Here is a 12,388-nt window from a genome sequence, read left to right on the forward strand (position 1 = left end):
CTCCATGTTACCGTGAGAACCCTAATCTTGTCGATGCTCTTCTCCTGTAGCTCTTCTAATATGCCATAACTCTGCCATAATCAATAGTTGTAGTCCTTGATTTACTTCGATTTGCATAACGGTGCCACGGCAAAAAGGACACACCACCAGCGACAACATACCCGCCGAAGTTGGAGCTTGCTTCGCCGCGCCGGTGGCGGTGCTGACGATGCTGCCATGCTCCTCATCTTCAGTTGTTTCCTTGCCGAGGAGCTTGAAGTTCCGGCCATGGATAGGTTTAGGGCACACGAGAGAGCAGATTTGGGGAAGAAATAAAGCCAGGGACTGGGGAATGAGAAGGTAATGTTCATAAGGGGTTTTTTTGTAAAAAGAAAGAGCAACCTAAGCGGCCCCTTTGTCGACTTGGCGTGGGTCAATGCGCCACACAGGCAGGTCAATGAGCGCTTGTGAGAAAAAGGTCCTCGGGTAAACCACTTGCTTAAAGAACTACTCCCTCCATCCCATATTATAAGAATGTTTTTGACACTAGTGTAGTGTCAAAAACGTTCTTATGTTATGGGACGGAGGGAGTAGTACCTAAAGGTGTATTTTGGACTAAAAAAGACTAAAGTGACACCCGGATGAAATTTTTAGGACCTCGAGTGCATTTAACTCTTAAAAAAACAAAGATGCTAAAAAACTAAATGCTTAAAAATATATTTTTCTATGGGAATACTTAAAAATACTATTATAATTTTATGGCTTCCTAGTATATTTCTAGGGCTTACAACTAAATTTATATTCTTGGTCTAAATAAAATTATAATCTGATAAATTATGTGATATGAATATGTCATATAGCCATATGAGACCATAATTTAATTTTACCTGCAAAAAATAAGTAATAGTAGTAGTACTACTAGATAAGATAACTTGGTAAAGCACTAGCCCCGTCGTCTCCCAGTTCAGGATCTACCTACACTGCACACCAAGGCCATGCCTCGCTTCTCCTCCACCACGCCAATGTCGCCACCCCGCCTCCTCCTCCGGCTCCGCGCCCGCCACTCCTCCTCCACCTCTCATCCCTCACGCATCTGGGATCCCCACGCTGCCTTCGCCGCCGCCACGGAACGTGGGCGCTCTGGCAACCTCACCCCGGAGGACGCACACCACCTGTTCGACGAATTGCTCCGGCAGGGCAATCCTGTCCAGGACCGCCCCTTGAACAAACTTCTCTCCGCCCTCGCCCGTGCTCCGGCGTCCGCGGCCTGCAGAAACGGCCCTGCACTCGCGGTTGCCCTCTTCAGCCGCATATCCCAAGGTGCCCGCCGACGGGTGGCGGAGCCAACGGCCTGCACCTACGGCATCCTCATGGACTGCTGCTGCCGCGCACACCGCCTGGATCTGGCGCTCGCCTTCTTCGCCCGTCTCCTCAAGACGGGCCTGGAGGCAAACCAAGTCATCTTCAACACCCTCCTCAAGGGACTCTGCCACGCAAAGCGCTCAGATGAGGCTCTGGACGTGCTGCTTCACAGGATGCCTGAGCTGGGCTGCACCCCCGGCGTTGTGGCGTATAACACGGTCATCCATGGCTTCTTCAAGGAAGGCCAAGTAGGCAAGGCGTGCAATCTATTCCATGAAATGGTGCAGCAGGGTGTTATGCCTGATGTGGTGACATATAACTCGGTTACCGATGCGCTGTGCAAGGCCAGAGGAATGGACAAGGCAGAGTATTTCCTTCGTCAAATGGTTGATGATGGTGTCGTACCTGATACTGTGACTTATAATAGCCTCATCCATGGATACTCCTCTTCAGGCCACTGGAAGGAGGCAGTTAGGGTATTCAAAGAGATGACAAGTCGGAGGGTTACACCAGATGTGCATACTTACAACATGTTTATAACCTTTCTTTGGAAACATGGAAGAAGCAAAGAAGCTGCAGGAATTTTTGATTCCATGGCTATGAAGGGCCTGAAACCTGACAACGTTTCATATGCTATTCTCCTTCATGGGTATGCCACCGAAGGATGCTTAGTTGATGTGATTAATCTCTTCAATTCCATGGCAACAGACTGTATTCTACCTAACTGTCATATCTTCAACATACTGATTAATGCATATGCTAAATCTGGGAAGCTTGATAAGGCTATGCTTATATTTAGAGAAATGCAGAAACAAGGAGTGAGCCCAGATGCATTCACATATTCAACCTTCATACATGCATTTTGTAAAAAGGGTCGGTTGGACGATGCTATGATAAAGTTTAATCAGATGGTTGATACAGGAGTACGACAGGGCACAGCTGTTTATGGTTCTCTAATCCAGGGTTTTTGTACACACGGCGATTTGGTGAAAGGAAAGGAATTGGTTACTGAAATGATGAACAAAGGTATACCTCCTCCTGATATTATGTTCTTCCATTCAATCATGCAGAACCTATGCACAGAAGGAAGGGTAATAGAAGCACGGGATATCCTTGGCTTGATAGCGCACATAGGTATGAGGCCTAATGTTTGCACATTTACTATACTGATCGGTGGGTACTGCCTAGTCTGCAAGATGGAGGATGCAACAAAAATGTTTGAGGATATGGTGTCATTTGGTTTAGAACCTTGTAATATTACGTATGGTATACTTATTAATGGCTATTGCAAAAATAGAAGGATTGATGATGGGCTTATTCTGTTCCAAGAGATGCTGCACAAGGGACTTAAACCTACAACTTTTAATTATAATGTCATACTGGATGGGTTATTTCTGGCTGGACGAACTGTTGCTGCAAAGGAAAAGTTCGATGAGATGGTTGAATCTGGAGTAAGTGTGTGCACTGATACATATTCGATAGTTCTTGCTGGACTTTGCAGAAATAATTGCTCTAGCGAAGTAATCATGCTGTTCCAGAAATTAAGGGCAATGAACATGAAATTCAATATTAGAATTGTCACTATCATGATTGATGCCTTCTACAAGGTTCGGCGAAACCAAGAAGCTAAGGATTTGTTTGCTGCAATACCATCCAATGGCTTGGTAGCTAATGTTGTTACCTACAGCATAATGATGAAAAATCTTATAAAAGAAGGTTCAGTGGAAGAAGCTGACACTCTCTTTTTATCAATGGAGAAGAGCGGCTGTACTGCAACCTCTTGGATGTTAAATCATATTATCAGAAGGTTACTGGAAAGAGGAGAGATAGTCAAGGCTGGAAATTATATGTCGAAAGTTGATGCAAAGAGCTACTCACTTGAAGCTAAAACTGTTTCGCTGCTGATCTCCCTCTTTTCAGGGAAAGGGAAGTATAGAGAACACATAAAATTGCTCCCTATGAAGTATCAGTTTCTCGAAGAAGCAGCCACAGTTGAATAGTTTGATACATGATCTCTGAACTCAACTCCTAGAAGTTAACTTGGATTGTTGCTTGCCATGGGTCCTTATGCTTGTACAACAAATGCATTTTCTGTTTGGTAAATAGAAAGCCAGTCCTAAATTCTGTCACTTTTTGTTAAGTTCGTGATGCGCTGAAATAACTATTTTTTTCCGTTAGTTATTGTGAGTAGTATCTGAAATTTCCTATATTTTTGTTTCTCAGGCTTATCACAATCTCAGTATTATACAGTTAGTGAAAGAAGATCTATTTCTAGTAACATGAAAGCTTCCATAAGGCTTGTGTTCCACTTCTCACTTGCTGTTTTGAGGCTGCTTGCATACATTTTAGTCGTTTCTTTGCCACTTGGTAAGTATAATTGCAACTGCATAATACTTTTTCTATATTGTACAATTCACATTCAGTTACTGGAAAACTTGTGCCCCTTGTGAGGATTCTGAGTGTCTTTGCTTCACTGCTTCAGATATATGATATCGTCAAATATTGGTAAAGTTTTGGGCACTTGGAGATGCCGGACTTCATCATTGTCAAGGCTTCTATCTGAAAATTGGACTACTGTATCCGCGAGGATCCTGCGGGCACTGACTGTGCTCTTGAGATCTAGAATGCTGGCAATGGCATGGTTGGCCGCACAGAGAAGGAGTCTACCTGATGAAATGCAGAGAGCAAGACTATGTCCAATTCAGAGGTGTTGTGCATCAAATTGATTTTAAATGAATACACGTGCTCAGGTCGAAGGTGAAGCTGGGATGGCACTATGTTTTGTCATGAAAAGGTGTTAAGGCTGAAAAGGTGAATCCATTGACTATGTTTCATTGAGCTCTGAAGGTCATAAGGATTTTGTCCAAGGTTGCTGCCTATAGGAAAATCAGGTAACCATGCTTGATCCGTTCAACCAATTGAGCAGCGATAGCAATCTGGCCCTCAAATCTTTACCGTGTTCTTTTCCTCTGTTCCTCGTAGACAGAATGTAAAGGTCCTGTGCTTCCTTTGAGCCTGATGTAATTCTGTATGCATGTATCATACCATTTTTTAAAAGAGTTAAGCTCGAAATTTGGTCTTGTTGCTTAAACATCTTTCTGTACTGTGGTTACTTTGCATTTGCAGGGTCCTATCTTACAACTGTCTGTCAGAACGGCTTACATTTCTGTGCTTATTTAGTATTTACTACTCTGACTGGGAAGCTGCAATTACAGGTACATCATCCTCTCTAAGATCCAGGATCACACGGGTACGGCTCATGCTGCCACGTTGCAACAAGACGGCTAGGAGACGCTTGGTCGCACAGCAAATGCGCTCTACTCGGTTGACTATGCAGCACGATTTGGCAGTAACATGCGTGACGCTATGTATCATCAGTATCTGTCCCAAGTGGAAAGTCGCAAAAGGGAATGCGGAACGGTAATCAGCTCGTGAAATGCACCATTGTTGGAGCTGAAAAGGTGGATCCATCGACCTTCTGAGGGTTATTAACATGTTAATGATGGACTAGACACTAGATCCATAAGACCATAAAGCTTCCTTTGAGTTGCACACATGTGTTGGGTACTCAATTTACTCTCTGCAGTAGTTTTAACCTATGAGCATTCTGCTAGCGCTTGTCTGGTTTCCTTCGTTATATATAGATGCATGCATGCCTGTTATCCCTCAAGGTCATGTATTTGGTTGGGTAGTCTGTATTCAATCTCTATGCCGCAACTGGTGTCTGTTTAGATAAATGACTGTTCTATCCCAGATTTGTGTCATGGTAAATCAAGCGACATGTCGATCCTATGATTGTTCCTGTGTGTGATTAGTTTTTTCTTGTTGTTGTTGAGAGCATAGTCAGTCAGTGTGTTCTTGCCCGGAGTTAAATCTGTGCGATTTTCTCATAATTCTTTTTCTACTAGTATAAGTTATGGTTGCTGAGTTGGAGCAGCACTGCAGCAAGTTATTCCAGTGATTTTGTCTGCTTCATTTGCTTTCTAACGCACAATTTTTTTTCAGATCCATTGGAAGCTGCATCGTGTGAGATGTGACGGTGATGGCTGTTGAAGCTAACATGCCAGGTTCTGCTCATGGTAGCCGGTATGATGAAACTACACTCCTCTCCATCGAGTTGTATATGTCCATATATTCCTGTAAACTTGGTCAAAGTTTACAAAGTTAAGAGTTTGAAAAATATCTCATATCCACTATAATTTGGCAAGGAGAGAATAAATAACTACATGATTAAGAATCTCACAGAGACTTAAAGAAAACAACAATTATACAAAGAGGTATTCAACATGCTGTCGGGCCTGGATCGGCGGCCAATGTTGGTAGCCTCAGCTCCGTTTCGAATGCAGTGTTACTGCTCACATCGGTGGACTGCGCACTAGCGTAAGCATTGTAATTCTCGTCGCCGCTGCTGCCACCGGTGTGGAAGCTAGGAGCGCGGCCCTCCTCGAGCTCCACACACTCCTGTAGCTGCGCCACCACGTCAGCCATGGTGGGCCGCTGTGCCGACCCCTGTGCGGTGCATTTGAGTGCAATCTCCGCCACCTTCCACACGCCGTTGATATCATAACCACCCTGCATTCGCGCGTCCATCACGCCCTCCATGTTGCCGCGCGCCAGCCGCTGCCTTGCCCATTGGACGATGCTTGTGGGCTCTGGGTCCGAAAGAATGGCTAGTTTCCCGGTGACCAGCTCCAGCAGCACCACTCCAAAGCTGTACACGTCGCTCTTGGTTGTTGGCTGCATCGTGGCCTGGTACTCCGGATCAACGTACCCGGGGGTAAAAGCGAACGTGTTCGTGAAAAGATGGGTGTTGTTGTGGTAGTCAAAGGCTTTCGTCAAGCCAAAATCGGCGATCTTGGCCTCTAGCCTGGCATTCAGCAGAATGTTGGTGGCCTTGACATCCCTGTGGATCAGAGGCGGGTTGCAACCCGTATGCAGATACTCCAACCCTACACATGGCAAGAAGATCAACCTGTAAGTCAAAATGTCAAATGCACGCCCAATAGCAATAATGTGCCTCTTGTGAATACAAAATTAGGCCATAACTATTGAAGAGCAGCAATAAGCTGCTCTGGATTTGAGCGTGCACCTTGTGCAGATTCAAGTGCGTTTTTGAGTCTCTGCCTCCACGGTAAACATCCTCCATTGCGTCCACTTGCTACAAATACAATAACAGCGTGTTTGTCCAAATTAATAGAAAGCACCTCAGGTGAACCACTGGGGCGACTTGCGCATTCACTATATGAGTTGAAAGCCAAATCCTTTTTGTTAGCCGTAGTTAGTATTCATACCTGCAATGTGCTCTCGCAGGGTCCCTTGTGCCATGTACTCGTACACAAGTGCCATATACTCCCGATCCTTGCAGTAACCAATCATTGAGACAAGATTCTTGTGATGAATCCGGGTTAAAATCTGAGCCTGCACAAGCACATCAAAATTTCACATCAAAATCACGCATTTCTGCCAGTAGTTGACGGCGCATGCTGTTAAAGGATCTGGTCCATCGCACCTCTGCGAGGAACTCCTTGACGCCTTGATTGGAGGAATGAGACCGCAACTTCACTGCCACTTGAGTACCATCTTCCAGGAAGCCATCATAGACACGGCCAAACCCTCCTTCGCCAAGCACCCGGTCAAAGCCATTGGTTATCCTCTCGAGTTCCTTGTAAGTGAACCGGCGATTCTCAACTATTCGCAAAGAATCATCATCGCCACCATAGCTCGTTGGCATCGCCTCTTCGTTTTGTGGCTTTACCGCCGTCCTTTTTTTCATTGATCCTTCATGTATACACAGGAAATTGATGAATTAATAGACCAAATATGGGCATTGTTGTGTGCTGGCTCAATCTTGCTGAAAAGGCCTCACTCTAACCTTGCTGCTGGTTTCGTCGTCTTAGGAAGAACAAGACTAGTAGGGCCAGTGATACTATCACCACAATGACAAGTACAGGGATGGCAACATAGATGGCCAGTTTGCCCTTCCTTTTAGCAGCAAGCTCACATGAATTGCCGTCAGTGCAAAGGTTTGGATTGTTGCCATGTCTAATAAATCAAGGACCAAGTTAATTAATGAAGTCCATGCAATTTTTTTAACAAAGAAGCTTAGTGGAATTTATCAAGTATGTATATACTATGAACACCTTAGAACCAGGGAGCCATCTTGAATTCTTTTGAGAAGTCCAGAGGGAATTGATCCATTGAGTTGGTTGCCAGACAAATCTCTAGAGGAAAGCACATCAGACACACAATATATGTACATAATAACTCGAAGCAATTCGGTCAAAGTTTGACAAGACTTTTCTATATACTGCTTGTTGGAACTATTAATCTTGTTAATTTTTGCATATGTGTCATATATTGTGTCCGAGTGTGTAAATAAGCATGTCTGCTAATTAGTTAGGGCTAATTATTGCCCAACTTACATGACTGTCAATGATGGTAACTCTGAAAGGGCATCTGGAATTGATCCTGTCAAGTTATTGTTTGACAAATCCCTGCAAGATAGGGAAACAATATATTTAATTTCTTGAAGCTTGTGTTGCTGAGAAGTACAGACGAGATTAGGCCAAATAAATCCAGAACTCGGAACGTACAAGTATTGGAGAGCCTTTAGATGCACGAAAGATGATGTTATATCACTATTTAGACCACTGGAGGACATGTTTCTACAAAAAGCACATACATAAAAGGATCAGCTTCATTTTCCATGGTTGTATACATAAGGTAATTTTTTGATCTCTCTGACCACTCATCTTTGACCCTATTTTTTTCAAAATAGATATTTTTTGTTATTGGTCTCAGGATCTCAGCTAAAATGTTATGACCTTAAACATCCCATCACAAAATAATGAGAAAACTAGAGGGAGACATATTTCAATTGAAAGCTTCAAATGTGAATGCAATATATACAATTCAAGGGTGAACATAAAAAATGTATATGTTGAAAACTTAGTAAAAATGTGAGAATTGATGAACTAAAATTATATAAATACGAAATAAAATTACAAAAAAATACATATTATGAAGAACAAGACAATGATAGGAAACCCATGAATACTTTTAAAAAATTCATAAAAATCAGAAAATGTGTATTATTTGTTTACAATTTATTTCTGACTTTTCTTGAATTCCCCAAACTAGGGAATGCCATCTTGATTTCCCCATTTCTCATTTGTAACATTACATGATTTCCAATATTTGAAAATATATGGAGTAAAAATAACTTACATGCTTGTGATCCTTGGAGGGTTGGCAGCGGCATAGCCGCATGTCAAGCCATCCCATGCCATAGTCTTGGGAAAGCATGGGTCACCCATCCAGTTCTTGCGCACCCCGTACTTGGCCTTGATCGCCATGAGGGCGGATGCTACACGCATGCTTGCAGTAGTTAATCACATCGCACCAACCATTTCAGTAGCACAAGGTAGATAGATAGATATATAGATATACATACATACTCATAAATAGATGTCAAGATATGCTTAATTAGATGTCAATATGTGCTTAATTAAATTGATTACCATCCTGGGATTCTGTTCCAATGTTGGTGGTGGTGATGACGGAGAACAACTCGTAGGCGTTTATGATGGGCGGCAGCGTGGAATTGGCTGTGGCCTTGATGGTGACGATGTAGCTGCTGTCGCGCGGGTTGGTGAATTTATTGTAGACATAGGCTCTTCGGAGATAGCCTGGTGGTGTGTAGCCCGGGACCCAGCTTTCGTCGTGGTTGACACTGATGTTGAACTGGCGCAAGGCGTTCCCGCCGAGGAGCCCCAGTTCGACGAAGTGCAAGACGACGAGGTACCCCGGCCCCGGCGACGCATTGTTGAGCTCGGGCGCCACCTCCCAGCCGAACTTGATGCTACCGGAGGCGTTCAGCGACTTGATCGCCGTCTGCAGCACCGCCATGGGCGCCTCGAACTCGTCGCCATCAACGTCGTCCACCCTCTCGGTTGTCGTCATCTCCGCCCACATCGTGGCGTCGGACCTAGGGTACCATAGCCTGTCGTATGGATCATCGGGGAACCTGATGATAGTTCCGTTTATCGCGGCAAAGTTTCGCCTGCGCAGCAGGAACAGCCCCAGCTCCGCCGTTGCCTGTGGGTAGAGCGACATCTTGAGCGGCCTCAGCTCCAGCCCGGAGATGAAGGGCGTCCCGCCGCCTGTGTTCACCAGGCACACCTGCACCATGTCGTGTGGCAAGACTACGATGGCCTCCACCGTCGCCCTGTTGTCCTCATCCAACCCCCACCACGACATGTTCACCGCCGTCCAGAAGTTGACGCCGATGTAGAGGTCGAACGACGCTGGTCGTTTGTTAAGGCCGTCGTAGTTGCCATAGAGAAACGTCGCGCGGAAGAGGTACTTGAGGCCCGACACTAGGGATCCTAGCGTGTAGCAGTTGCGCATGCCATCGGGGAAACTCCGCAGGCTGCGGACGTTCCTGGACCGCCATGGCCTGAAGTTCTCAGCCGAGATGTTGTAAGGCGTGCCGGTGTCGGTGAAGCCAGCGTCTGAGACATACACCAGCTTTGTCTCGTCGTCGACGTAGCTCTCCTCTCCCTGTAGCCCACAGTCTATGTTGATGAAACCTGCACAATGAATATGCAATGTAAATGAGGCAGCATGATTAAGAGAGAGAAGCCAGTAACAGAAGAGAGAGATACCTCTGCTATCAAGCTGTGCGCGACTATGGAGTACGTTGCCGGCGAGGCAGAGAATCAGCAGCCACCAACAGGGCGCCATTGTTCTACTGGCGCATTGATTGCACATGCAAAGTACGTTTGGAAACTTAGGTTCTCCTGCCCTTGCCAGTATTTTCACCAAATAAGAGGATATGATGCATGATACTATATGACAGAAAGTAACACAGGACAAGACAAAGGGTGGTACACAAACTGGTCCTTGTACTTGAAAGTCTTCCTGTTTCAACTAGTCAACTACTCCAACCATTTTCCATAAATTAACCAATACATAGTTGTCCCAGTTGCCAACAAAATAACGCAGAAGATCACAAAATAGCGTGCATAGAGTAATATTGTTCGTTCACTTGTCATGTTTGGTAAGCTAGCTTATTACTCGAGGCCTGTCATTGTAGCTTCAAACTCGCATACGTTATATATGTAAATCGGTAACTAATTCTCAGTTGATATTAATAGCAGTTAGCCAAGATGTCATGATCCATGTTACGCCACTTATAACATCAGGCAACTTATTCACAACTGATTTATATATTATGTCAACAGCAAATGGTACTTCAATGGCCATGGTGCGTTAGGCATGGGATAACTGTTCTTAACTTCTTTGGGCTCCAATTGGCCAAATTAATTAAGTGAAGAGTGGTTAAAAAGTTTTTTTAGTGGTTAAAGAGTTGAATGTGGCATGAGCAATGGACAAGGGAAATAATTACAATTGACATCTTTTGCCAGGAAATTAAGATCGACTTCACGATGACCAAGTACCGGTCAACTGCACTGTACGCTCATTTTATGATCGAAGAGACCTGCATTGCACTTGATTGAAATTGAGAAATTTGGCATCAATGTACCTCACTTGTAAAAAATATCATTAGGTAGAAACTGTCGTCCCAAAATATTTAAACATATTTATACCAAATGATTTGGGGAACTCCGAGGATCTACCATTGGAGATTAGGATGTCCTGTGCCAAATGGATTCCCTACACCACATACCCTTCTTATTGTGTGTACTATCCGCAAGGTTTGCGTGTAGCCATTTAAGAGTTGACCCGCATCCCAAACTACTTTCATGCATAACCATGTGGAATATGTATTAGAAAACAACCATATTACTACTCCCTCCGTTCTGAATTACTTGCCGCTCAAGTGGATGTATCTAACACTATTTTAGTGCTAGATACATCCATTTGAGCGACAAATAATTTGGAACAGAGAGAGTATTATTTAAGCTTTTAGTTCGATGGTAGGAATCAAACAGGTAACATAAAAAAACACATACATGTTGGCACAATGTACCCAACCGTCTCGGCCTTCTCCTCCTTGACGCGGGCGTCCCTGCTGGACCCCTGCCCGACGTCGCCATGGCGGACTGGTAGCGCATCCTCGTCGTCGTTGTCGTCGATGACGATGACTCCTCCTTTGTCGCGGCCCCAGCGGCGCTGCGCGAAGCGCCGCAGGACGGCGCACTGGCGCTCCCTCGCCATCTTCAGGGAGACCTTGCGCCCATTCCAGGGCCGCGTCGTCGTCGAGCTCCACGTCGCCGTGCTCCGTCTTCACGGCGGGGAGACCCGGCTTCGTCTTCACCGGCGTGAGCCCCGACTCCGTCTTTGGCTTGACGAAGCGCGGAGGAGCCGACGAGGAGGCGCGTCGGCCGCCCTCGTTGATGACGATACCGGCACTGCGAGTGCGCCGGCCGAGCGGCGTCTCCGCCGCGGGCTCGGCCTTGACGCCGAGCAGCGCCGGAGAGCCGGAGGAGTGGGAAGAAGAGCACGAGGAGGAAGAAGAGGAGGAGCCGAACCTCCTGGGCATCCATTGCCCGTCACGTCGGCGGTGGGCCGGGGCGGCCGCCCTCGCCGGGGGGTATGCCAACGGCGGGTTGTTGTCGCCCTCGAGGTGCGTCAGCATGCCCTCGAGCGTGCGTCCGGGGAGGCCCCACCACAGGTGGCGCCCCTTGATGTTCTTCATGCCGCCCACCACCGGCGCCCCGTTGGTGGACACCAGCCTTTGCTGCTGACGGCGCTCGAAGTACGCCACCCAGGCCGCGTGGTTGTCGGCGGCGTACTGGGGAAGGGCGAGCTGGTCGTCAGTGAGGGAGGCGCGCACGATCTCTACCTCGCCGGCGAAGTAGGAGGGGCGCGCCACGGCGTCGGGCAACGGGGGAATGGGCCCTCCGCCGTTGCTGAGCCTCCACCCCGTCGGCCCGGCGTGCATTTCCGGCGGCCCCGGGATGTTGGCCTCGAACAGGAGTCATGACTCCTGTTCGCGGAGCGAGTGGTGGCCGAAGCCGTTGGCCGCTGCCTCGTCTCCGGGGAAACGTTCGGCCATCGGGAGAGCGAGAGGGAGGGCTTG

At 46.4% G+C, this 12,388-nt stretch overlaps 2 protein-coding genes across 2 annotated transcripts in view; one reads left to right on the forward strand and one right to left on the reverse strand.

Annotated features, from left to right (window-relative positions):
* Nucleotides 1-938: 938 nt before the first annotated feature.
* LOC119359524 (protein Rf1, mitochondrial-like) overlaps nt 939-12,388 on the forward strand; it is a 14,744-nt gene continuing 3,294 nt past the window's right edge. The window contains exons 1-5 of the mRNA XM_037625683.1: nt 939-3,439; nt 3,565-3,708; nt 3,824-4,232; nt 4,557-4,802; nt 5,347-5,427. Of these exons, the coding sequence (XP_037481580.1) occupies nt 975-3,341 (2,367 nt within the window). The 5' untranslated portion in view covers nt 939-974 and the 3' untranslated portion in view covers nt 3,342-3,439; nt 3,565-3,708; nt 3,824-4,232; nt 4,557-4,802; nt 5,347-5,427. The remainder of the gene's footprint in view (nt 3,440-3,564; nt 3,709-3,823; nt 4,233-4,556; nt 4,803-5,346; nt 5,428-12,388) is intronic.
* On the reverse strand, nt 5,349-10,512 carry LOC119359536 (probable LRR receptor-like protein kinase At1g51890). The gene is made up of 10 exons (XM_037625689.1): nt 8,862-10,512; nt 8,569-8,707; nt 7,935-8,006; nt 7,764-7,835; nt 7,482-7,562; nt 7,219-7,383; nt 6,851-7,103; nt 6,633-6,759; nt 6,431-6,481; nt 5,349-6,290 (listed from the first exon to the last, which is right to left on the reverse strand). The coding sequence occupies exons 1-10, from the start codon at nt 10,111-10,113 to the stop codon at nt 5,623-5,625; spliced, it is 2,880 nt and encodes a 959-aa protein (XP_037481586.1). The 5' UTR covers nt 10,114-10,512; the 3' UTR covers nt 5,349-5,622.

The sequence above is a fragment of the Triticum dicoccoides genome, chromosome 1A (genome assembly GCF_002162155.2).
Source record: "Triticum dicoccoides isolate Atlit2015 ecotype Zavitan chromosome 1A, WEW_v2.0, whole genome shotgun sequence".
NCBI lineage: Eukaryota > Viridiplantae > Streptophyta > Magnoliopsida > Poales > Poaceae > Triticum > Triticum dicoccoides.